The sequence below is a fragment of the Alligator mississippiensis genome, chromosome 12 (genome assembly GCF_030867095.1).
Source record: "Alligator mississippiensis isolate rAllMis1 chromosome 12, rAllMis1, whole genome shotgun sequence".
NCBI lineage: Eukaryota > Metazoa > Chordata > Crocodylia > Alligatoridae > Alligator > Alligator mississippiensis.
The window spans coordinates 51,067,233-51,092,910 of NC_081835.1; the positions used below are offsets into that span (position 1 = coordinate 51,067,233).

A 25,678-nucleotide genomic window follows, 5' to 3' on the forward strand; every position below is an offset into this window, starting at 1 on the left:
GGGAGCTCCATGACACAAGAGTGTCACCCTCATAAGCAAGGTGCTTCTGGAAAACAAAGCCAGGCTGCATGGGCAGAGGCCCCGCATGGATCCAGCTGCAGCAAGTGCTACCACATCATATTTTTTCCAACAGACTGGCTCACTGGGAAGGCCCCCCTCCTCCAGTCTGCAAAACAGGGCTCTGTATGCCCAGCAGATGCAACCATGAAGCACCAGAGAGCTGCCCCGGCCCGCACACCATTGCCAGCAGCTGGCATCTGCCAGGGTGGCATCAGGACAGGAAACCCTGCAAGCACATTATGCACATGCAGATGTACACAGGAAAACCCTTGCTGGAAGAGGGGCCCTCTTCTACCCCTTTGCAAACAGGGATGCCCAAGAGGTATAGCCATGGGGCACTGCACCACACACACTGAGGGAAGGCCACGCATCACCACAACGCCCAGACGCAGGACCAGCCGTTGTGCACACGCTTCACCAGGCAGGGCCGGAGCCTGGTGGGTTCCCGTGTGACCAGTGTCCAGACAGTGCAGCATGGATGTGTTTGCAGGATCACGGTGTCTAAAGAGCACACACGTGCAATGCACAGGTGTGCACAGACACATGCTTCAGACACGCACACAGAAGCAGATGTAGGTGTGTGCAGACAGACACACACACACACACGCACGCATAGGGACAAACGCCCAGAAACACAGGCTTGTGTGTACCCACGGGCGGCCACACACACACATGCAGCGATGCAGGCAAGGTCATGCATGCCACATGCACACACACACACACACACACACACACACAGACACACACGGGTGCACACATACACAGAATGGCTCATGCATACATGCACCCACACATACATGCACAGGCTCATGCATGCGGGCGTGCGCACACACACACACACACACACACACACACACACACACACAGGCTCATGCATGTACACGCGCAGGCTCACACACACAGACATGCACACGCGCGTGCGCACACACATGCGCGCGCGCACACACGTGGGGCCGGCAGAGGGTGCTGGCGGCCGGGGCTGCGGAGCGGCGGGAGCCGGGCCGGGCCGGGCGATGGTGAACGTGGGGCTGTCGCGGGTGGACGACGCGGTGGCGGCCAAGCACCCGGTCGGTGTGGGCGCGGGGGGCGGGCTCGGCGGGGCGGCAGGGGCCGGGGCCGGGCCGGGCTGACCGCGCTCCCCGCAGGCGCTGCCGGAGTACGTGGCCTGCCAGTCCCGGGCCTTCGTGAAGGGCATGAGCGCCTTGGTCGCAGGTAGGCAGCGCCGCCGCCCCGGCTCCTGCGCGGTGCAGGCGCGCGCGTCTGGCGGGCCGGAGCCGCGGGCGAGCAGGCAGGGCTGCTGGAGCCCCCGGCACGCGGCTGCGCCTCCCCCCCTTCCTCCACCCCCGCCCGCCACGCGCGCTGCCCTCCCTGTGCACCACCGGTCCCGGCTTCGCTGCCCCGCCCCGCCCCTGGGCTCTGCACTAGCGTCCCCCTCCCTTCCCGGCGCTGGTACCCGGGGCGGCGTGTCCCAGCCAGGCCGTGGGATCCGGACTTGTACGGGCAGCGATGCTAGCGGGCGCTTTCACTGGCGGGGCCCGCAGCACGCCAGGCTCTTGCCAGGCCCAGGGCCCTACCTCCAGGAGCTCACAAGCTGCAGCAGGAAGTCAGCTCCCCTAAATGCCACCCGCTAACCTGGCCGGGTCTTTTTAACAGGCACTGGAGTCGTTCTCGTGCTCCAGAACATGATCAGCAAGAGGTGGCCCTACGCGCTGCAGTGGAAGATGCTGCTGTCTGTGGGTCAGTGCTCAGGGGGCTCTGGGCCCACCCCGCAAACCCCTAGGGAGACTGCGCAGGATCAGGCCCTAGAAAGGCTGCAGTCTTAGCAGTCCATGGTGCTGAGGTGCAGCCCGTGGGTCACAAGAGCCAGAGCTGAAGTAAGACTCCAGGCTCTTTATTGGGACAGAAGGCCCCTTGCTCCAACTTGGTGCAGGCCCCTGCTTCTCTGTGATTTTAATAAGCCCCCTGGTTGCCCCTGAACCCTGCCAATGAATACATTTAAGTGGCACCATCAGACATCCAGCGCCTTGTTCCTGATTCCCACAGGCATGAGGCTGGCACTGGAGTGGCAGACAGTCTCCTGCATGCTGCCCCAGTAGTTGGTTGCACTTAGCACTCGGGTGGGCAAAATGTGGCCCGGGGGCCAGATGTGGCCCACCAGGCCATTCTGTCTGGCCTGCAAGGCCCCTAAAAAATTTAGAAAATTAATACATATCTGCCCTGGGCTGCCTGTCATGCGGCTCTCAATGGCTTGCCAAAACTCAGTAAGCGGCCCTCTGCCCAAAATAATTGTCCACCCCTGAGTCTTAGCAGGACCCCAGTTGCTGGGATGTGCCTGCTTCGACTGGGTTTGTCCATGCTGTGTCAGCAGCCAGTTCTAGGGAAGAGAGGACTGAGTATGCCCTACTCACCTGAATCTGCTGACCCATTCCATGGCAGAAAGTTTGCCAGCAAGAGAGATCCAGGATCATTCCCAGCACCTGCTGGGGGACAGGGGGCTGGAGAACAGCACCTGGGGATAAGCCTGGAGAAACCACACTAGTGAACCTTACAGCTGCAGAGGGTGTCAGCACACTCAGTGGGGCGTGCTCAGCCCTGCATTCCCTGGGACACACTGTTGTCTCAGATAAGCCCGTCATGGCTTGGAAACACCGTTGCTGTTGGTGTGTTAAGTGGCAGGTTCCATCGCTGGCTACGCTGTGACCAAAACAGAGACCCAGAAGTGTTCCAACCTCTGGATCTACCTGGAGACAGGCCAGTTTCCGCAGGGAGAAACCAGAGGTGAGGAATTCATGGCATGTCATCACAGGTCACCTTCCAGGGCTGCTGCTTGCAACTGGACTGCATTTCCCTTGTGCTCCTTAAAGCCAGTAGCCTCTTGTACTTGTCACCAGACTGGTGTCTTCCTTTCCTGGACATGTAACTGCGTAAATCCCACCCATACTACAACAGCTGGGCAGCACAGGCACCTGACACTTCTTACAGGAGAACATCCTTAGGCAGCAGCACTGGCCCTGTCTCTGTGGAGCAGTCGCTAGAGGGCTCCAACCACTACTGGCTAAGTCACATACCCAAAGCCAGGACAAAGCAACAGGCACTGGAGGTTTGCTGTGTCCAAGTCTTTGGCTGCTCAGTCAGGAGGGATGGACTTGTTCTCATTTCTGACATGCTGCTGCATGGGAATACCCCAAACTGTGAGTAGTGGTGTAAAGGGCATGGTGTCACTGGAAGGGGGAGCATGGGATGGGCCAAGCTGAAGACCCCGCACTGGAAGGGGCATGTGGATGGCTTAGCAAGCAATACAATGAGAGTAGAGTGTAACAGCCGTCACCAAGAGCTAGCCTGGCTTCCCCGTGACTGCTCCTGCCTGCAGCTAGTTGGCTGCTCAGCATCGAGTTCAGTGACTGACTCACACCAGTTGCAGAACAGAGAACACGCATCTGAGCTCAGGCATCCTCCCAAATCCCTGCCTGTCGTGCATCACAGTAGGATTGCGTTGTGAGCGGCCCCCAGTTGACTAGACTTCCAAACCTTCCTTTTGTGTCTTACAGAAAAACTCCCCAGCCCAGAACCCACAGAGGACGCGGAATCAAGGGTGAAGAGGAACAAATACGGAGATGAAGTGGAGTAGCTGGGGAAGCTTTGAGCAACTTGCCTGGGCCCATGGTGGCTTCAGCCCTGCTCCTGCGGCATGTGTCCCCAGGGCTATAGCCACAGGGTGATACCAAGGGACATAGCAGCATGCCACCCCTGGCCTGGCAGTCGGTAGGGAAGTGTGGGGAACCTTCAGCTCTCGCTGACCTCTGAGGGAGCAGCAGCAGCTGCTGGGTGCTTAATAAAGGTGGATTACAGATGTGTGCGTCACAGGAGAAAGTGAGCGGTGCGCGAGGGGAAGAGGAGATGGCGGGTGGCAGGAGGGGGCTAGAACATGAAGCTTCCCAGATGGCTGCTGGCCCAGAAGGGAGTTTGTTGTAGCCTGCTGCCTCACTCTCAGCAGAGCAGACCTTCGCCCCTGCACTGCTTTCCAACCGTTCTAATCCACTGACTTAAATGCAAGTTGCTGTGCCTCTGCCTCTGTAGGGGCAGCGCAGATAGGCCTGGATGCTTGGTGAGCCATGTGAAGCTTCCTTCTGACGCTCACTCCCACAGAAGTCCCAGCTGTGGGCTCTGGCAAAGCAACGTGCTAAGCACCAGCAAGAGAGGCAGGACTGAATCCATCAACTGGAATAACTTCCTAGGGGGCATGACATTATCAGTGCAGCTTGATGACCTCAAATGATTCGCACTCATTCACCACAGGAAGAGGTCAATGAGACAGGTTGTAGCAGGCAGAGGGCAATGTGGGTTGTTGCTGCCCATTAGTTACGTTTATTTGACTCATTGAAAACCAGGACAGTTAACATTTTTAATACATGAAAAACATATATGCACCACATGCACACAGCTCTGCTTGCTCCTGCCAGGAAACACAAACAGGTATCCCCCCACCCCAACTCCCGCACCCATTCAGCTGTTGTGGGGAGGTAGCTCTCAGATGTGATTGCCTCCTAGTGTGACCCATCGGGTCCTGTGAGAGAGCCACAGCCACACTGGGGAAGGCCTGAGTATTTTCTCCATCACAGCAACTGGAGGCTTTAGGTTGTTAGCTGAGGTACACAGGACCCCTCCTGATTCATTCCCCCATCACTCCCCAATTCTGCACATCCCCATTTGGCAGGAGCGACCAAGGGCAGACCTCTCTGTAAACAAAAAAGGAAAAAGGCACTGCATTGTGTATTGCTGAGGGTGGGAGCCGTGTGGGCACTGGCTCAACCTGGATTGTCAAAGTACACCCTGGCATTGCTGAGGCGAGGTAGATTGGCCTCCAGGGGCTGGGCACAAATGCTGGCCCAATGGAGGTCTATGGCACAGCTGCCACAGACTTCACTCGTGCCAGATTTAGTCCTTGTTCAGGAAGATCTTGTCACGCACTGGGTGACACCAGGTTCCCCACATCTCACAGGATCCCTTGAAGGGCCTAGACAGGGCTCCAGGCAGGGGGACTGGTGCATAAAGCTTTACCAAGAAGCTTAGATATGTAATATCCCTCCTTCCCTCCCTCCCTCCTCCCATGAATGCAAGTATCAACAGTTCCTTCCCTCTGGTGGGACACAGTTGTGGCCTGGGTCTTGCTGGCCCTGTGTAACGTGTCCAAATCTCAATCTGGTGGGAAGGCAAGGATGCTGCCCTGGTATAAGTATCCAGGCCCCAATCCCATCCATGATCCACAGGTGTCAGTTGTCCTTTACCCTGCTTCCTCAGGGTCTGAACAAGGGGCAAATGGAAGGAAAAGGACTGGTCGCCTCAGGGGTACAGTGCTTCAGGTGCAGGGAGGGACAAGGTCTCCCAGTGTCATTCAGTCTGAGGGATTTAGGCTGAGAAGAGCCCTCCAGAGTCAGTGGAGCTCCATTGACTCCAGGAAGCCATGTCTCTTGGTCCCTCCCAGCCCTGAGCCTAGATAGCATCTCGCTCTTTGTTGGGTCGGACCAGGCAGAAGATGGCTGCCAGTGCTATCAGGATTATCACCACAAAGAGGAGGATGAGGACAACCCAGGAGCTGTACTCAGTGCCCTTTCGGAAGCCTGCTTCATCAGCCGGGATCATGTTGGTAAGGTTCAGCATATAACCCAGGGCCCAGCCGATGGAGGTGTCCCCAGCCTGCAGAAACAGAGATGAGAAATGTCAGGGAGCCTCACTGACTCACAGCACAGATTTGTCTATAGCCCGGTGACCTGTACTTCAGTGGCACAGAACAGATGCTCAGGAGGAGTATAAACCTGTCCAGACTAAGCTGTCCCTTGCTTTTCTTTATACCCTCAAGCATTTTGAAGCCTAGGGAGTCCTAATTTGGAGGTTGCAGCCCTACAACTGTGTTTAATACCTACTGATGGACCTATCCTGTTTGAATTTGGCCTGTCCGTTTGCACTTGGTTAAACTGTCAGCTTCTACAACATCCTGTGGTGATGACTACCATCAGTTAATCACAGGCTGTACAGAAAAGAACTTCCTTTTGTTCATTTCAAAGCTACTTCTTTCTGATCAATTCCTTTGATATCTCCCAGCTGGGTACAGACAACAAGTTCATGAAAGCCCAGTGGCCATGGCTTCTTCATACGTTAGCTTGAGAATACCTACAGCTGCATTTTGTGGTCACTTAAAGAAAGGCACCTGCTCCCATGTTGATCGGTACAAATGATACAAAGATACCTTAAAACCCAACATAAAAGCATGTTGGGTCATCCCCAACAGCTGGGAAGCAAAAGCTCACATCAGAGGGGGTGGGTGCCCATGAAAACACACCCACACTCCCCTGCCCCACTGATATTCCTCCTCCTTTGATGAGTTCTCTCCATCTCACAGAAGTAACAACCCAGGTCACCCCAAAGCTGACAGCTGCACCCTATCTACTCAGGCTCCTGCCTTCCCTGCTGAGACACTCCCCGCTCATGGTCTTTTCTTGAGGCTGGAGGCTCATCTCTTGCAGGGACCTGGGCAGAAGCCATTCAATGGAGCTTCTGCATGCCAGAAAGTGTCAGCCAACCAGAGGTGCGCTCAGGTACTGGACGACAGAGCGATGGGAAGGCCATGGTCGGTGTAGAGCCCCCAGCAGCCCATACACTCACCTTCTTCTGGAAGGCAATGTTGGAGAATGTGCTGTCATCAAACTGGTAGCCCTTGGTGGTCAGCAGGTAGACAAAGGTGCTGGTTATGCAGTAGTCTGGTAGCCTCTTCTCTTGGCCTGGGGCTAACTCCACCAGCTGGACAGCCAAAAGTGGGGGTAGGGGGGTGGTAGAAGGGGCAGAAAGGAGAGAGCTGAGTCATCTCTCCCACCCAGCACAATCCCAGCACCTTGCAAGGAGGAGTTTGGAGAAGGATTGCTTCAGCACAGGAACTGAGAGCACTCAGTCAGCCTTTGTGATGTGCCCCAGGCTTTGCTCTGGAACGGGCATGAGTACGTGTGAAGCGGACCTCAAACCTCTTTCAAATCCAAGTTCTTTGCAGCCCTGCAAGTCAGCTCATGGAATATGAGAGTGTGCTGGCCAGGCTCTGCACATTGCCAGCTTCTGTAGGGGCCAACAACAGGCCCTGCCCAGTCAGAGGGTTATGTCACCATCTATGATATGCAGGATAAAAACAGTGGCATGGCTACAACTGTCCTTTCACTCAAGACAGAGACCCTTGGTTAATTCCCTGCTCCCAGTGCTATCCAGCCCCGAGGCTGGGGGAAAGCAATGTCTCTGGCAGTCAAGGCAGGGTGAAGGCGTTTCGTGCCTCTGGAATTATGGATAGACGGAGCACATATTCCTCCTTGTTTCTAGGCAAAGGACAGGCTGCACCAGGGACCTTACAGAACAGACAGGCTCACAAAGAACTAGGATGAAGGTTTGCTGACATTCTGACTGATGGATCTCTCAGAGATGGAGCAAAGAAATCATCATGGGAGAATGAAGGGCATACAGAGTCCCTGCATGGATGAGCTGTGAATGCCATCACTGGAAAGTTGGGCACCCTGGGATGGGGGAGACAAGGGGTAAAGAAGGAAAAGGCCCCCAGCATGAAGGAGGCAGGGGCAGGGATAGGAGACATGCCAGAAACTGGAGTATGGGCCAAGTTTGGCTATGGGAGCTATAGAGTGTCAACTCCTAGTGCACAGTCCTTTCCCAGGGACCCACGCTGGTAAATGCTGTAAATGTCCACCAGCTGCACTCCACAGCCCAGCATGACTCTAGCACCAAAGGCGGGGAGAAATTCTCATTCCCCTTCATGACAATTCAGGAGTGCTGAAGGAACAAGAAGAGCCAACCAGGGGATCCTTAACTTAGTGCACACACAGCACCTGCCACCTCCACTGCTGGTGTTAAGCATCTCAAGGGAAGCTGCTGAAAGGGAAAAGCAGCCTGCCACCACCCCAAAGGTCAGGGCTCCAGGGCTCCTGTCCAGACTCCAGCCCTGTCACCTGGGAGATCTGACAGGATGCACCACCCCCTGCTACTGTGACTGCCGGGTTGCAGAAACCAACAGGGCCGAGAAGTTGAGCAGATAAAGGCTGATCTCCCCAAGTGGATGACAGCCCTGTGGAATCACTCACTGCTGGGAACCCACCTGGGACCACGTGGTGTTGCAGATGGCTTGGGCTGCTTCCTCCAGGTCCCTGGGCGAGGCCACATGTCTCTTCATTACGCTTTGGATAAAATTCACTGTGTAGAAAAAAGCTGAGAAAGCCTGACAAGGGGGAGGAGAGGGAGAAAGGGGATTAGGGAGTGAAATCAAAGCCTCGCCGGCACACATGGCAGTTTCCCTTGCAGCACAGAGGCCTTCAGGGCTTGTCAAGGACAAGCAGAACCAGATTCTTTTTGGATTAGAGGTGGAGACAGATCAATGTGACCATTAGGGGGCAGCAGCTCCCTCCTTTCCCCTGCTTTAACTTTGGCTTCTGGTTTTGTGCCCTGTGGATGAGGGTTTGAAACGGACAGTTTTTGGGAATCTTTGCTATATGGTTGCTCACATATACAGGGTACTGGACTCCAGGGATCAGGAGGCCCCTTCCAGCCTCACCTCCCTAGTGCAAACAGTGCTTATTAACTATAGGAACAGCCACCTCATTAAGGGTACAGACAGATGTGTAACAACTGGATCCGTCTCAAAGGATATCGATACGAACTGTTACAGCATAACTGCTATCTCTGAATGGTTGAATACAGATACGAGTATAGCAAAAGCGGCTAAAAGGCACATTTGTCCCTAACCTAAGGCCCCTTACCTCAGAGCCCTTTAGGGCTCTAATAGCAACCCTGAAACGGGCAGAGTCCAGCTAGTCCACAGCCGTGGTAGAAGCCTTGGAATTGATGGCTCCAAGTCAGGGTCACCTGTTACGCAGTTAATGGGAGCACCACAAACTAGACAAGAGACTGAACCCCCTACACACTAAAGCGGTGCATTTTTCTGAACCAGCCTGCCAAAAGCCTAAGCTCATTAGTGTCAGCAACAGGTAACCCGCTGGGAGTGACCTTGCCATTTGCAGTTAAGCCAGTTAAACCTTCCCCAACATGCAAGGAGGTGGACTACTGCACTTACGATGAAGTTCCCTGAAACGCTGGGTTGGAAAATGCCATCGAAGGAGCAGCGGGAAAAGGAGCAGTTGGAGAACCTGAAGAGGCTTTCCACGTGTAAGCGACACTTGGCAGCATCCCCAGATCCTACCATGGTGACAGCAGCTTTGGAGTCATAATTATTGGGCTGCTCTGTGCTGGTGCAGGGCGAATTGTAGACATCCCCTAGGGAGAGTTGTTTCCGGTAGCCTTTGGGCCAGCAAGGGTTGGAAATGTCAGGTTTGTATTCTTCAGCCTGTTAGGTAGGGAAAAGGCAAAACACAGTATTAGCCCTACTTGTGGCTACCAGGAGCGAGGGCTGTGTCCAGGGCAGGTCTGGAGACCAGCAGCATAGCTTAGGGACAGAGCTGAGGATGGGTGGTTAGGATTCCTGCTGCCTCAGGTTCAAATCTCACTAGGGCAAGTTCTGCCCTCCCCGGGGAAGCAATGGAAATACATGCAGCTTCCTGGTAGGACTGAGAAGAGACCTTTACAGACCAAGGTCTCTCTGCTCCATATAAAAATTCAGCATAGTTTGGCTGGGGTTGGCTTGGTGCCGTAGGTCCCCTCTGCACTGCATGGGCAACCATACTGGTGAAACTACCCCTTCTCCATGGTGTGCCCCAGAGATGGGGCTGTTCCCTCCCTTCTTTTCAAGCCCCACAGTCCACAGGAACAGAAAGAGCCCTCAACTTGGAACCTGGGACATAGCAGCCAGGCTGGAAACAATGTGATCCAAAAGGCTGGTGGCCAGGGGATGAGGAGGAGTGGAAACTCAACCCTTGAAGCCAAGATGGAGCGCCCCACAGGGTCCTACTCGGAGCTCCTCCATACCTTTAGGACCTTTGAGAGCAGCCTCTTGAGAACCTGGTCCCTGCCGTAGCACAGGAAGCTGTGGGTGTAGACCTTGTATGTCTGCCCATACAGCCGCAGCGTCACCTCGTTCTGGGGGTTTTCAATCTGTTCCATGGTTTCAAAGGTGATCTGTGTGGAAGCTCCTCCCAAGTCCATGGCCCCTAAGGTACCCTTCTTGGGATGGATCCACTGCCCGATCCAGCCATACTGGGTGAAAGGGAACAAAGCAATGTCATAGAGATGGTTCAGAGTGCTGCTGACTGGCGTTTGCTCATAGCAGGCAGAACATCCACCTGCTCCATGCCTGGGATGTTCTCAGCTGCCCCCACAGGCAGCAGCGCAGTGGTGCTAGGCCACAGCAAAAACAAACACCCTCTGCAAGGGGCAGTAACACTCCCAATGCCTGCTGTGCTTCCAGGATCACACTGTTGGGGCCCAAGGCAGAGTAGTGCTAACACCCTCAGCTATCCCTGAATACCCTGGGACTGAGGGTTCCAGCACAGGACACATCCTGACCTAGTGACTCAAGCACATTTTGGAGTCTGGTCCCAAGGGTTCCTAGTGTCCCCCTCCCCACCCCAAAGCTGACTCTCCCAGGCTGAGCACTGCCCATGACAGGCACTGGGCACCTCCCTCTGCTCCCGACCTACACCTCTAGGGCAGACAGGGCAGCTTCAGGGCCTGAACCTGGTCCTGGATTTCATTATTTTGTTGTCCAGGGAGCCCTTTGCACAGGCAACTTCAAGCAGCCACTGCTGGATGCTCCGGCCACCTGATGCAGAGGGCAGCAGTACTGTGCAAAGTCATGGGGACAGCAGTTGTTGAGAAGCAGCCTGTCAGCCCAGCTCAAACCTGAATCCTCCGCCAGGCTTCTTTTGAGCTAAGCACATCTTCCACACCCCAGGCGTATCCTCCACACACAGCTACACAGAGCCTCTGTGTCTCATTCCCTCCCACAGGAACCAGCCCCCTGACAAGAGTGTCCTGGAAACCACTGGTTTTTAAAGAGGAAGCCTTAGATTCCAGGTAGTGAGAGCCCTCGAGATTAGCTGCTGGCTTATCCCCTCACACCTACTCTTTCAGGCACCCCCACCAGAGAGATAAGCCCATGAGTGGATGAATGTGTGAGCCCATGTCTGCCTAGGGACAGGGAGAGCCCTCAGAAGCCAGCCCAGCTGCACGTACTTTGATGAAATTCTCCAAGAGGTAGTTGGCCGTGACCCAGCCAAACACGCCCTCATCTTCACCCGACAGAATTTTTGCCCCCCGAAAGTCGAAGGGGTACGACTTCAGCATGGAGGTGACGCTGCTGAGGACATCATGAGACTCCTGAGAGTTGGTGATGCTATGAGACACATGAAGCAAGGCATCAATGTGAGAGACCAAGCAAAACCTCCACTGCATCTACAGGACCAAGGGCAGAGCCTGCCCAACACAAGCAGAACCAGGACATGTGGAGCACAGGGACACAGCTTGGCAACCTATGGCCTCAGGGGTGCAACTGGGGACAGCACTGGGAAGAGCAATGTTTATTCCCAATACGTGGCACAACTGAGACATATGAAGGGCCAAGTATGTGCCCTTTCTTTCCTTCCTAGCAAACAAAGCATAAGACATGTCTCTGGGATCCTGTGGATGCCTAGATAAGATCTGACATAAGTTATTTAATTCTGGATGATTCCAGGGCCAAGTGATCCACAAGCAAAGCAGGTTTGGGGACCCCATGAAATGAGGAACCCTTGCTACTCCAACTAGCTTCCCCCTGCAGCAGTGGTTTGCAACTTTTTTCAATTGCAGACCCCTAAACATTTTTTAATGGATGTGCAGACTCCTTTGAATAATAAGTGAATTTAAGTACTTTTGATTGATCGTAGTAATCTTTTGTGGACCCCTTAGTCTGTGGACCCCCAGGGGTCTGTGGACTACAGGTTGAAAACAGGGGTGCACCGATAGAGATTTTTTGGGCCGATATTGATGGCCGATTTTTAACTAGCCGTATCGGACTATACTGATCCGATTGCCGACATGCAGCCAGGCAGCATGGAGAGCAGCCTCTGCCTGGTAAGCCTGTTGTGGGTGAAGTAGTTGGGGGAGGGAAGGGGCGTGGTGGGGGTGCAGCTTGAGGCCCCAGCAGTGAGGGAGGGAGTGAGGCAGGAGCAGGGGCAGGTACTGCACAGCTGGGGTAGGGTGAGGTGTGGGACAGAACCACGGCTTGTCCAGGGTGCACGGAGAGGGGCTGGTGGCTCCCGGCACTGCACGCACCCTGGGAGGGCATGGGGGGGGGTGCCCCCGGATCTGCGCACAGGGCGAGGGCAGGCTGCCGGTGCAGGCTGGGGCCAGGGTGGCACCAGGTTCTTCCTGGTGGAGGGCTGGACTGGGCTGCGCTCTGGGCAGCCTGCCCTCACCCTGTGCGCAGCTCCAGGGGCACATGCCCCACCCCAAGCCCTCCCAGGGTGCGTGCAATGGCGGGAGCCATCCTCCCCCCGGCATCCCATGGATGAGCCTCTCACAGCTCCATCCCACGCCCTCCCCATCTTGGCTGTGCAGCACCTGCCCCTGCCCCACCACCTCCCCCACCACTGGGGCCTCAATCTGCCCCCCCCCGCCTTTCCTCACAACAGGCTTACCAGCCAGACCTGGCTGTTCTCCACACTGCTGGGCTGCGCTTTTGGCCTCCTGCATGCTGCGCTGGGGCTGTGCACATGTATGGAGCATTTATTGGCCACATTATCAGCCAAAAAAAGCCGACTGCCGATACTGTCAGTTTTCCTTATATTGGTGCTGATCTGATATGGGACCAATGCATTGGTGCACCTCTAATTGAAAACCACAGCCCTGTAGAAAAAAGAGGCAAAGGAAGCCTGCTTGGACTGGCCCATTCTCCATGTTCCCCTTCCCAGCCAATACAGGCAACAGGTCTAAACCCTGAAAAACAAAGGCTTGTTTGTCTGCAATGGTGCTATATGTACTAGAGAGATTTCAATAAGGACTAGCCCCTCAGAGAGAGCAGACACTGATATATTAGGATAAAATCCTCTTTCATGAGGATTAAAAGCCATCCTGCAGCAGGACAGGAGCCAACCTTTAACTGCCTGGGGTCAAGAAAAGGCTCCACTTCCGAGCAAGCTATTCCACAATTGTCCATAGAAAGTGGTTCTCTGTCCCTTCCTAAGAGCAGCTGGTTATGGATGACAATTGAAATGACACACTGGAGTAGTTGGATGCCTGGGTGGCACTACTCAGGCTCCCATTTTCTCCGTTGCACCTCTGCAGCCCCTCTGAGGGCACCAGGAATGTCTGGGGTAATGGCAGAAGATTGTAACTCAAGAGCATCTACATCAAGCCCGCAGCCCATAGCCCACAAGTCCATAGTAGTAGTAGGAAAGTCTGCTTCACAGCAGGTGCTACTGAAAACTTACTTCAGTAATCTCATGCCAGCGGTGGCCCCCAGATAGAGGGGAGTTACCGAATGCTTCTCCTTGGGAACATCTTTCAAGGCCTGGTTGAGACACAGCTTTAAGCTGTTCCCAGCCCCTGAGGGCTCCTTTGCATAGCTGGAGATCCCACCACCTGGAGACGAGAAGAAGACATGCCTTGTTCCCTGGCTGCTTGATCCCAGGGGTGGTGAGGAACCTGAGGAGCAGTCCCTGCCCACACAACTCCTCAGAGGGCTGTCCCCCAAGCCCTCATGGAGGGAGTAGGGGGCGGAGAGAAGAAAGAGAAAAGGCAACAGCTTTTCAGCTATGGGGCTATGGGTTTTTCTCCTCTGAATGGTGCAAGCATTGTGTGCAGTCCCACCTTGTCTGTCTTTCCCTTGCATTCATTTCATTTGCCTGGACAGAGCACCTGTTTTTTTCTGCATCCTCTTTTGTTGCTGGTGCTAGCTCCTACTAGGGAAGAGCTTTGTCACTGTGAGAGAACGTAGCTCTTTCCCAAACATTTCAAAGGGCAGGAGCCATAGGCCTTTTGTCTGAGCCTTTGTGCGTAGCTGGGAGAACGGGAAGGGAAAACAAACCATCCTGCAGGTGCTTGGCACCATCCTGCAGTTCAGCAGGGCTGTTTTGTGCCCATCGTGCCACACCCAGGCATGCCCACAAAAGCTTGAAGAAGCAAATCCAAATGCCAAACAAAATAGCCACACTGTCTCTCCACCCACTATGATATCACTTGCTGGTTACCTGCCAGCCTGAACCAGCAGGTCTTCTACAAGGAAAGCTTGGCACAGGCAACCCCAAGAAGGAAATGCTCTACCTCCTGCTCCTAGAGCTTCACCCCTAGCCCAGGCTGCCGAAGAGTTCGGGCTGATCTTACAAGGTGAATCAGGATACAGCCCCGACTAGCAAAAATCACATTGGCATGTGATTGCCCCAAGGGGATTCTGCCTGGCCTGATCAGGGATTTGCTCTTACATCCACATGATAGGATCATGTCACATGCAGGTTCCATCAACATGGCAAGGTTTGATAACCAGCTAATGATCCTCTCAGTTCACTTGGTACTAGCAAACAACAGGGAACTGCGTCACGGAAGAGACATTGCTGTATATCTGTAGCTTCCAATTCATGCCTGTATCCACATGTTATGGGCAGCCTCCCATAATGCCCTGGTCCCCACAGGACATATGCACAGAGGGATTCCAGCAGCTCATGGAGCAATACCCCCCCACAGTCACTGGAACATGCCCCCACACAGAGGACAGGGACTCTGTGACGCTGGCTTCACAAGGAGGCCTGGCCTATACTGCATGGCACCCGTGTGCCAAACCCATGCCAGGACAGTAAAGGTGCCAGCCTGGGTCCCTGGCAAGAGCAGGACACTGCCAAGCTGTCATAGGTATGAAATGTCTTGCCCATTGGGCCCCTACTGACAAACCATGGTGAGCAGAGCTGACCCGAGGGCAGCAGTTCCATTTCACGGCAGTTTCTGAGGTTTTGCCGTTTGCTTTCATTCTACGCTGGAATTAAACTAGAATTTTTCAAATGTTTCCATGGAAGCAGAACAGGGTGGAGGCACCTGCTTCCAGAACCAACTCTGCACTTTGGGATTCAGACGGTAGGAGTTGGTCTGCAGCCGGGTGCCCAGGGCATTGTTTCGGGAGACCCATATTCAAGACTCAGCCCTGCCTCGATTGCCCCCCTCCGAGGGCAATGCATTCCTACCTTTCACGTCGCACATGCTGTGCTGGCTGACAATCCCTGTGTCATTCTCTTTGTCTGCAGGCCACTTGTAGACAAACATGGCAGTGTGGGAGGATCCAGCATCCAGAACAATTCCATACTGTGGATCAAGGGAGAGAAGAGAGAACGGTTAGGCTGGGACAGACCAAGAGTGCAGAAAATCCAGCCAGGATCAAGTCCAATATGACTCTCCTCAGGGCCCTGTAAGGGAAACTTCAGAGATTAAAAGGCCTGCGTGGCATTACCAATGGGCCAGGGATTGCAAGGCCATTTCCTGTCTGAGAGCCAGCCTTGGGCACCAGATGCAAAGAGCACCCTCCCTGCAGCCAGAGAAGCTGGGCACAGTGCAGCCTGACTTGCAGCAATCCAACACATACCTGATGCACCAGGCTATTTTGCAATCCTCACCCTCTTGCTTCTTCTTGGGCAGGGCAAATACCCAGGGACCTAGCCCTCCCCACCTGCCTAATCTCAGCCTACTGGCCAGAGACTTGGCCCTCAAGCACTTCAGTTCAAAGACTGGCAGTGCAGGACTGGGCCTTACTTTCTGTTTGACCAAGCAGGCCAGTCTCTCTGTCAGGAGCACTAGGTTTTATTGACCATAATGGTAAAACCACAGGAAGCCACCAGAGTCTCAGCTATACCAGGGCTCTCCGTGGCGCTTACCCCGGGGCAGCTGAATTGGTAAGAACACTGATGAAAAGTTTTGGTGTGATTCCCGAAACAAAATTACAGTCAGAAATCTAGGGCTTGAGCAGAAGTCAGAGCCTAGGGCTTTCGGTTACTTCTGATCCAAGCCAGAGCCCACGGCTTGCCTTGCTCTCAGCACTAAACCTGTGTTTGAGATCTCTCTCCTTTTACTTCCCTTTCCCCTGGCATGGAGATGGACACACCCTTTTCCTCACCTGCCATCCCCTCTAACAAGCAGAAAGCCTCCTGGACTTTGCCAATAGTTACGTATTACAAAGACTTTGCCAATAGTTACTTATTACTTTTACGCCAGGCTGACAGATCACTGCCCATTTGGAGAGATCAAGTAAGACACCTGGGTGGGAATCACAGTCCAGAGTGAGGCCTCCAAAGAAGGGCAGAGAACTAACTAATTAGCACTTTGTCCATATAGGGATCTGCCATTCTCTTTCTATAAATAGCCCCTTTTCCCTCCTGCCAAATGAGGACTCTACAGCCTCTGGCAAAGAAAACCAAAGAGGATTCAGCTTCCCCTGGTTCTGAGGCCCCCATCTGACACCAGGTTCTCCCACCTTGGCAGATTTTCATACACATCAAGCTTTTGCATTTAGCTTGCCATCTGATGAGGCAGTCCAGCCAACAGATTGTCCCGTCCCAAGCAAAGTCAAGCCACTCAGGGCTTTGCAACCCTGGTTTCAATTCAGGGGTCCTTTCTAGCTGCTGTGGGTGACACCACTGCATAGGTTTAAACTCAGTCTAGTTCTGTTTGGCCACACTGCATTAGAAATCAGCCTTAAGGAGGTTAAATGCATTTATTTTTTGAGCCTCGGCAGCAGAACAACTTTATTTTCAATGTAATAAAGTTCCTGTTAGAGTGCTAGGGACAGGACTCACTCCTATGCCATGGTGCTCATGAGGCTTAGGCATGGATGGCTACAGACCACTGGTGTAAACAGGGTCCTGTGGTGCCTCTCTCTGCAGGGGTGAATTTTACCCTCTCCTCCAGGGCTGCCTGCTAAGGCTTGTGTCCTCCTTTAAGTGGTGTTGTGGGGCCGGGACCTGGGATCTTGTGCAGAGGTGAACTCCACATTGGGGTGTTGGAGCAGCGTTGGGGGGAACCGGTCCCCATGCTAGTCTTTGCCCTTCTCTGCCAGCTCCATCCCAACAGGAGACAGCAGGACTTCGGAAGCAGCACTAGTCTCTCTCTGTACCAAGACCCTTGGTCGTACAACAGTGCAACACCCCTGCCAGCGGCTTTGTTTTCTCTTCCAGTCCCTGACTGACTTCCCTGCTCTCCCTGCACTGGGTGCCGGAGTGTCCTGCCCAAGCACGGTGCCCATTGCCCCTGGGGCTGAGCACTCTGGCTGGTGCAGACCACAGTCGTTAGAGCTGGTGCAGGACCCCTCAGTGCCTGGCACTGCATAAACAGAACAAAGAGCCAGTCACCATGTAAACGCGGCAGGGGACAGCAGCTAGAAGCAGATGGAGAGATGGGGCAGTGCAAGGCAACTATGAAGCAATATCAATCTGGGGCTGGGTCAGTGTCACAGCACAGGGGCAGCCCAGATGCAGTCAATCAAATGGCTTTGTCAGCGATGTGGCCAAGAAGGGTGCAAGGATGATGAGGAGGAGGAGGAGGAGGTGGCTCAGTGGATGCTTATAAGGAGCTTCTCCTGGGCAGCAGTGGCAGCCTGGAAAGAAGCACCCAGGTGCCTGCTTGGAAACCCAATGATGAGGTGGCATAGGCTGAGCAAGAGTGGGGCTGAGCTCCTCCCAGCACCCCTCCTTCCCAGCTGCTGTGAGGGAGAGGGCCCCAGCTAGCTGGCAGGCTCCCATCTCCCTAGGACACACCCCTTGGCAGAGCTAGTCATCCTGGGTGTTGAAGAAGTGACCTAATCCCCCAGCCAGTGCAGGCTTGTTCCTGTCTAGATCCAAGCTGTGGGGCCTGTGCCACTTTCCTTGGCCAGCCTCAACAGATGGCAAAAGGGAACTGCCCTTGAACAGCTCTCACGGTGCAGCCAGGGCGGCCCGATGCGATCCCCGAAGCAGCTCATGGGTCGCAGATTCTTCAGTCCTGTTCTCAGGACTGCTGGCAATTCACTTTGGGAAGGTCCTTCCCTTTTTCATACCCTACGTTGTGTACAGGGAACAACAGTATCCCTCTACCTCCTAAGGAGGCTCTTTGCAAAAGTTGAAGGGATCAGTGCAGGGAAAGCAAAGGAACATCAAAAAGTATGGTGCTAATTCAACTCTCTTCCCCCCTTGTAGAGCCTCACTCCCCCTTGGGCTCAGCTGTGACTTTCTTTCATGGATTCTAGATCAAGCCCCAGCAGTTTATACCCTAGAGGGGTTTTCTCTTCTCTCCTGCCTGTAAACTCCCCGATAACGGACCAAGGCTGAATTCACTCCAGTGCATGCACAAGCAACAATAAAACTTTGCAGCTGGAACAAAATTCTGCAGAATATAAATGGGATTGATTTACTCAGTTTTCTGCTGAAGAAAGTGAAGACACAAGGGAGAAGCCAGTCCTCAGAGCTTAGATAACAATACTGCTGACAGGCCATAAAATAATCAACAAGTATGAAACTTGTCCAAGGATTACTGCATGGGCAAGAAGGCTTTGGACCGGGTCTTTTTCCAGCTATCAGACACCAAAGTACAATACTATTCCACCCAGAAAAAACGCTAATGCATCCACTTTTTAAATGTGCCACCCTCCTAGCCTTAAGGCAAGGGTACCAAAAGCAGGGAGGAGGAAGACCCACTAATGCCTTTTGCATTAATGCTTTTGCAAGTGCAATAGGATCATACTTTAGGTGCTCAAGTGAACTAACAGCAGAAACAGGATCTGGCCTGTCATTTGTATTCATCAGACTACAGAAATCTGCCAAACATCCTGAATTCAGAGTGAAGTGGTGACTGTGAATCCAAGACTTGGTGAATGCCTCAGTTTGGTAAAAGCCGAGCTGTTTTATAATATACAGCTTTTTGGAGCCACAGACTTTAAATATGTTGCAAAGTTATTTTACAAAATGAAAGAGGAGCTCCCCAAGCAGTGCAGAAGCCCGTGTTCGTATGGTAAGAACAAACTACTAGCACAAAACTCTCCCTGCACCTTCCTAGTCCTCTCGATAAAACAGCTTTAAGGAGCTGCATCCAAAGCACATGTTAGAACAGCTCAAAACAAGCTCCAGCAATAACGCTCTTTGTTGTTATAAAGCAAAGTGCCCTGCGCTCGTTTGCTTCCCTGCGCAGTGACAGAAATTCCTGGAGAAGGGAACTGGGCTCCAACTGCCTGTCATACAGACTCTGTCATAGAGTTACAGAGAAATACGGCTGGAACGAGTCAGGAAATAAATCATTTAGTCCAACCCCCTGCCTGAGACAGGCATTGCCACTGTGACATACAGGCTACAAGCGCCTACCATGGAAGAGTCTGAATATGTTACCACATTCAGGATTGTTTCCATATATTCACAGAGCGACACTGCTGAGCAGACAGGGCAAGTTACTGCTTGAATCTAGCCTAGTGGATCTCCTCCGCAGAACACATCCTCTACCTAAGAGGTGCGCTTCAGCCCTGTCATTAACAGGCACTAGTAACCTGCTGCAGTATCCCCTTTTCCACAGCAAAAGATCAAGCAGTGTATTGTACTGCTTCTCCAGGATGGAGTTCAGTGTCATCATCCCCATTTCACAGATAGGGAGACTGAGGCATGGTGCTGAAGTCACTTCCCTGAAGCCACAGGATAACTTTGTGGCCCAGACTCTAGGTCTCTCAGCTCCCATTTCTCCTACTTCACCACCAGACACAGGATTCAGAGCAGGAGTCCCCCAGGACACTGACACAGCTCAGACCAGAAAGGGTCATTTAAACCAGAGGCACGCTGGGTGGACCGTGTGAGGGCAGGGGTCTCTGTGGAGGCCTGCTCTAGGCACGGTGTGGTGAATGCTTTCTCTCAGCTCTAGCCCACTCATCCCACTCCAGGAAACAGGCCTAGGGTGCGTGACTCGTGCCTGAAGGTTGAGAGGAGCAAGTCATTGGTAAGCCTTTGACAAGAGCCCTTGTGTTTGCCTCTGGGCCACACTGGACAGTGACAGCAGATTTTTACTTTGCTACAGTTACCCCGGTTTGAAAAACTGACTTCAGAAACACACATATGAAAACCAGCTGGAGCCCTCCACCCCTGTGCAGGACACTGGCTTAACAGGAAACTCCATGTTATGATTCTGTAACATGTGGACCACCATCTCCAACATCAGGTGGGCACCAAGGAGCAGGGCTGGAGAGGACCCTAGCAGGGCCAGGACACACAGAACCCTTAGGGCATCAGGGTTTATTTTTCCAGGCCATAAAGTGCCTCTGAGTCAGGGTGGTGCTCTGGCCCATCCCTATGCAATGCTGTGATCCATGATGGTAAGTTCATGGCCATGCCCTGACCCAGGAACTTCTGAAGGGGATTGAGACCGAGGAGGTATCACTGCTATGAGTAACAGTGGGGTACACGTCAGGGTCTCCAGAGGTGAAGCAACTCTGCTTGTGGTTGAAAACACTTCATATCACAGAGTCCAATATCAAACCTCCCACCCATCCTTCGCAGGGTCTGTACCCAGCAGGGTCCTTGTTGAGATCTGGAGGCGCTCCAGAGACTTCCATGTTCCTCGGAGAGCCAGCATATACACGGCACATGGAGATCTGCCCGGAGGTAACTGCATAGGGCACAAGGCTTTCCTGGTTGATCCCACAAAGGATGATGCAGCCTCTTAATATACCCTAACCTTGATGTGCGCAGGGAGAGGCGTAGGGGTGCATTCCATGATGCACATAGGATGGTTTTGTTCAACCCTTGGCTGAAAGGTGCCAAAAGAAGGTTGGATATTACCTTGACTTCAAACAGTCATGCAGAAAGTGACAATCTATGATGATGGAGGAAAAGAAACTCCAATGAAGCAAGCTTAGAATTGACTCAATGAGTTTAAGAAAGGGGTACTGGACATTGTTTAGGGATAGGCCAGGTTTTGCTTTCTTTCAGCAATATAGAGCTGCACCTCTGTGCCTTCAGGACTGTACGTGCAAGGTCAGGAGCCTCCAGCCTACTCTCCTCGTGAATCAGTACACACTATTTTTCACAAGGGAACAAGCCAGGCTAGAAAGCTGCTCCCTATCTCAGGGTGATGCTGTTTTCATAGGACACATAGGAACAGGACCCAGCGAACATTCACGTTATTTAGCAAGGTCTCCAGATGTAGCTCTGAATGCATGAGAAAAGCAAATCTTCTGAGAGAACAAGAGCTATCTTTACACAAAGCCAAATTCCATACTCCTTAATCATGTAAATTTCCCTTTTAAGTCTATAGAAGATTTATTGCACTGAAGCCTCCAGTCCAGAGCAGGACAGCAAGTTGGGGGTGTCCAACAAGGGCAATCTCATCTGCAGAGCCTGTGTTTTCTTGTTTAAGTGACAAATCATGCCCTCCATAAATAACTAAAGCCACTATGGGCTTAGAGAGTCCTCCTGGGTCTGTCAGGAGATATGTTGCTGCTTCCCTGCCAGGAAATCTCAGGCAATTTACAGACTAAGCAGCCTTTGGCACTACATATCCCAACCCCTGTCTGTAAATGCTGGAGGCATTTGCAGTCGCAACCAATCCACATGAAATTTTTGTTTTACACCCAGAACTGAAATGAATTAGCTTAACAAGAGCAATGCTGAGCATTTGCAATGAGGTAGCTGAGAAAATTGGTAGCACTCACAGAGGTGTCAGGAGAAGGCCGTCAGAGGCTGCTGATTAGTTTCATTATGAAACAGGCTACCAGGTGCACCAGCATCAGAGCACTTGCAGGGTTGGCTACAGAAAGCCCCTAGGTCTTACAAAGTGCCAAGTCTTCTGGCCAAGCCGTGCAGGATGAGAGGGCAGGAGAGGTGAAAGTCTAAGCAAAGAGCAAGGATAAGCTGCAAAAGTGACAGAAGATGGGAGGAGGGGATGTGAAAGTGAGTTGGAAACTGGGTGAGGGAAGCAGCAAGATGGAAACTAGAGGGCTTCCAAAGAGGTAGATATAGCAGTAGAGAAACAAGAACTTAACAAGGAGAGCCAGAGGCCAAGGAGGAGGGCTGTACAGCATGTCAGGACAGAGATGTTTCTATGAAGATGTGTGGGGGTCTCAGGGCTGCTGCAGGTCAGGTCTGGGGTGCATTGACAAGGCTGTGGGTGGAGCCCAGGCAGTAACTACCTGCTCTGTACCCAACCCCAGTCAAGGCAAGAAGGGCCCTTGCAAAATGCTAAATTCTATGACAAAACCCACCAAGGAGGAACATCCTAAAAAAAAAAAAAAAATCAGTGGACAAGCTAAGAGTCAAAGCCCGAGTAACATGCTCCCAGTGTGAATGGCAGGAAGGAGTCAGGACAGAGTCTGCTTCTCTGCATTTGCCTTGCTTCTCCATCTGCCCAGGGTGGTCACAGGGCAGGGAACAAAAATGGAAATGCACAGGGACAAGCCAACCTATTGATGCTAAGAGCTGTAATCTCAGCCTCCCTCCCTCCTGCTTACAGACTTTGCAGCCCACAGCACAAACACGCACAGCCACTTCCCTCCATCAACAGCTTCCCAAGTGCCCCGAGTGCCTGATCTTTCAGTGTCCTGGCCATTACATCCATAGGACTCACAGGAACCACCAGGTCAGAATGCACATCTCTCCAGCCCACGCAGTCTCCAGGGAGGTCTAGCCTTCAGCCTTTCCCAGAACTTGGCCAAGTGCACAGGTTCCACAGGAACAGCCCTTGCTCCAAGCACATGACCATGCTGCCTTAACTGCAAATCTAAACCAGATTTTTTGGCCACTAGCCAGCCAGGACAGAGAAGGCCTTTTGCAGATGCTTTATATTAGGGGGCTCCATCAGTGGGACCATTCCCAGTTATATTACCTTCAGAACTGGTCCCAGCTGCTTTGGAAAATACATCATGTAGAATTCGGTTTACATCCATCCCAAACACATGAGATCCAAGCTGATTAGCAGCAAAATGGAAACACAACTGGTTGTAACTTGGCAACAGGACACAGTACTTTCACAATCCAGATGGGAAACAAGGGCAGTCAGGGTACAAGCAGAGGCATTCCCCTTGAGCACCAGCAGAAAATCCCCTTCGTTACCCGTGGATTCCTGTCTGGGTTTAGCTTATTGATTACAGAGCTTCAGGAAGTTACATGCCTCCTATGAAGGGTAGCTACACACACATGGCTGGTCATGTCTTACTGGTCAGCCACAACCATGCTCAGCAGCCCCGCTTGACTCCCAGGTCCCTCTGGTGTCACTGCAAAGCCACAATGGGTGGGGATCCAGCTCCGTCAGGGACTGCTGCTTCCATGCACAACCTTCTGCACTCTCCAGGGCTGATACAGCTGACAGGGCTTGGCTCAGGAGAACCCCTGATAAAATGCTTTCAGGTGAGGCAACCAATGTCAGAATAAAACTGAAAGAGCTTGGCTCATTTACCCCAGCAGATCACAGCCAAAGGGGGACATTGGCATCTATAGCTATAGCCATAGTTGTGGAGAGGGCTGCAATACTACAGGTCTCCAACAAGTCTGAGCTGACACTCCTCCCCTGCCTCGAGTGCAAGGGTTCTGCATAGTTCCCTGATGAGTCCAGGGTACATCCACATTCCTTCTCTGCGCTGGAGGTGGCGGGGGCTATCCCCAGGTTACAGATGGAGAAACCGAGGCACAGAGCAAGGACTTGCTCCTGCTTGCACAGTCAGGTTCTCTACCCAGGGTGCCTTCCTCCCAGTCCCTCCCCCTGTGCTTCCTTGGGATGCATTCTGCTGTGGGTGCTGGGATGGGAGTAAGGGTCTAAGGCTGAGGACAGAAATTACACATAAATGGCTTTAAGTGATCAGAAACTGGTTTAAAACTGTAACAGAACAGAAGTTCAGTGCACATAAACCAGTTTCAAAATGGCTGAAACTGATTTAAGATAAACCTGGTTGAATGTAGTGTTAGACTTAAATGATTTGGGTCAAACCAGTTTATTTAACTTCTGTCCCAGATCCCTTCATCGTTTAAGTTAAATCAGAGTCCCCAAGAATCCCAGCATGCTTTTCAGCCCTGGGTTGAGCTGGGCTGTCTGCTCCAAAGAGCAGGGCTGGCCCCACCCCTCTCCTCTCCAGCCCAAACACCATCACTGCTCTGGCTGGCTGAGAAGGGTGTGGGGGACTGCCAGCACGGCAGTGTCTTCTTGGCATCTCCCTGCCTCCCTCCCCCTCACTGCTCAAGCAGGGACCACCCCATCCCTCCCTCCCCTTTCCCACAGCACAGACCCCAGGGCACACACCCTAGCTGGCACCTGGTTACGGTCATGCCACCCCCATGCTAGCTAATGCTGAGAGGTGTGTGTGTGTGTCCAATGTCACTGTGACAAAGGCAGACAGAACTGCGTCCACTTAAGGATTTTTAGAGCTAATCCACAGTAGCTGGTAATGTCCCTCCTTCCTTCTTTGGAAAAAGCCATTTAAGAAGAGCTTGAACTAATGAAAGAGGCTTTTTTCTTGATGAGTTGAAAAGCTTTGTGTTATCAGCCCTTGCTGGCTCCTTTGCCTGTCAGTTTACTGCAGACAGTATGAAGAAGCAGGGAAAGGGAGATTGAACAGCTCATTACCATCAACAGATGCATGCACTGCACACAAGCAGTCCTCCTCACTACCCCCCTTGCCTCAGAGTGCTAGCTGGGGGCCAGGGTCTGACAAAACTCCTGCCCCTTCAGCAGCGAGCTGGAAAAAGCCTGGCAAGGGCTGCTTCCTCCTCCCCATTCAGGCACACCCGAGATGGGGACTGTGCAGGCCACGATGGGGTTTAAACCCGTCCCTAATCAGAGGGTCCTGGCTATGCCCCTCCTGCCCCCACTCAGCAATGGGCAAGGGAAGGGAGGGTTGTTCTAGCATGCCACCCCGCCCCTCCCCCCAGCTTCTAGCCTGAGCCACTGCCGGCACGTGCCTGCATTTCTTGATTCAAAAGTGAATGTCCATCCACTTGCAAGTCGGTTCAAGCTCTGCAGGTTAGGCTAGCCTGCAAAGGTTGAATCAATTCAGGCCCAGGCTTTTTGAATGTCTGTCCCTAGCCATAATGACAGGCACAAGGGGGAAGGTGCTGAGTCCTGCCCAGAGCTGTAAAAGTGCTACCAGTGGCACCCCCACTCCGTTTGCAGAGCAGATCCAGACACAATCCCTCAGCTTGCCAGCAAGACTATTCCTACCACCGGGGATGCAGTAAGTGTTTAGCTCAGGCGCCAGGCCTCAAAAAAGACACAAAAGGGTCTGTTCCAAAGGAAAGGGCTGGGCTCTGGTCCAGGAGGAGGCTTTGCAGGATTTCCCCATGTACTCAGGATCATGTAAACAATGAATAAATAATTGGGGATAATTAAGCCAGTTGCAAAACCCCTGTGTGCAAGGGAAGGAAAACTTCTTATGTGATCACACACAGGTGAATGAACTGACACTCCAGTCAAACCCCAGCCAGCTCCTCTGCAGAACAGCCTTTGCTTTCACTCAGCCACCTCCATATTAGGAGCCTTCCAAGGGGCTTCCTGCAGCTGAACCCAACCTTCTGTTAAGTGCTGGCACATCAGACTCGCCAGGGGCAACGCCAAGAGTCCATTCACCCAGCAGCATCCATGAATTCTTGCTTCAGCTCTGACTCCTCTGCTGAGCAGAGATGGCTCGTAACAAAGAGGACTGATACCCAGTGGGGACTCTGAAAGGCCCTGTGCTCCCTTG

General features: G+C 52.9%; 2 protein-coding genes across 2 annotated transcripts in view; one reads left to right on the forward strand and one right to left on the reverse strand.

Annotated features, from left to right (window-relative positions):
• The first annotated feature begins 1,011 nt into the window (after positions 1-1,011).
• On the forward strand, positions 1,012-3,910 carry TMEM141 (transmembrane protein 141). Its single transcript, XM_006264832.4, has 5 exons — positions 1,012-1,127; positions 1,206-1,272; positions 1,714-1,797; positions 2,731-2,838; positions 3,609-3,910. Exons 1-5 carry the CDS (start codon positions 1,074-1,076, stop codon positions 3,686-3,688), a joined length of 393 nt encoding a protein of 130 aa, XP_006264894.1. The 5' UTR covers positions 1,012-1,073; the 3' UTR covers positions 3,689-3,910.
• Positions 3,911-4,376: 466 nt separating this feature from the next.
• The window catches only part of ENTPD2 (ectonucleoside triphosphate diphosphohydrolase 2), a 30,927-nt gene continuing 9,625 nt past the window's right edge, over positions 4,377-25,678 (reverse strand). The window contains exons 2-9 of the mRNA XM_006264847.4: positions 15,201-15,318; positions 13,461-13,611; positions 11,227-11,386; positions 10,021-10,248; positions 9,173-9,442; positions 8,201-8,320; positions 6,721-6,855; positions 4,377-5,754 (exon numbers count right to left, since the gene is read on the reverse strand). Coding sequence (XP_006264909.3) covers positions 5,551-5,754; positions 6,721-6,855; positions 8,201-8,320; positions 9,173-9,442; positions 10,021-10,248; positions 11,227-11,386; positions 13,461-13,611; positions 15,201-15,318 — 1,386 coding nt within the window. The 3' untranslated portion in view covers positions 4,377-5,550. The remainder of the gene's footprint in view (positions 5,755-6,720; positions 6,856-8,200; positions 8,321-9,172; positions 9,443-10,020; positions 10,249-11,226; positions 11,387-13,460; positions 13,612-15,200; positions 15,319-25,678) is intronic.

What these genes read in the sequence shown, in the direction of transcription:
- TMEM141 (XM_006264832.4), top strand. Translation starts at nt 1,074, where the DNA reads ATGGTGAACGTGGGGCTGTCGCGGGTGGACGACGCGGTGGCGGCCAAG. An exon ending in CATGAGCGCCTTGGTCGCAG is followed by an intron (nt 1,273 to 1,713) that starts GTAGGCAGCGCC and finishes TCTTTTTAACAG; the next exon opens with GCACTGGAGTCGTTCTCGTG. An exon ending in GAAGATGCTGCTGTCTGTGG is followed by an intron (nt 1,798 to 2,730) that starts GTCAGTGCTCAG and finishes TGGTGTGTTAAG; the next exon opens with TGGCAGGTTCCATCGCTGGC.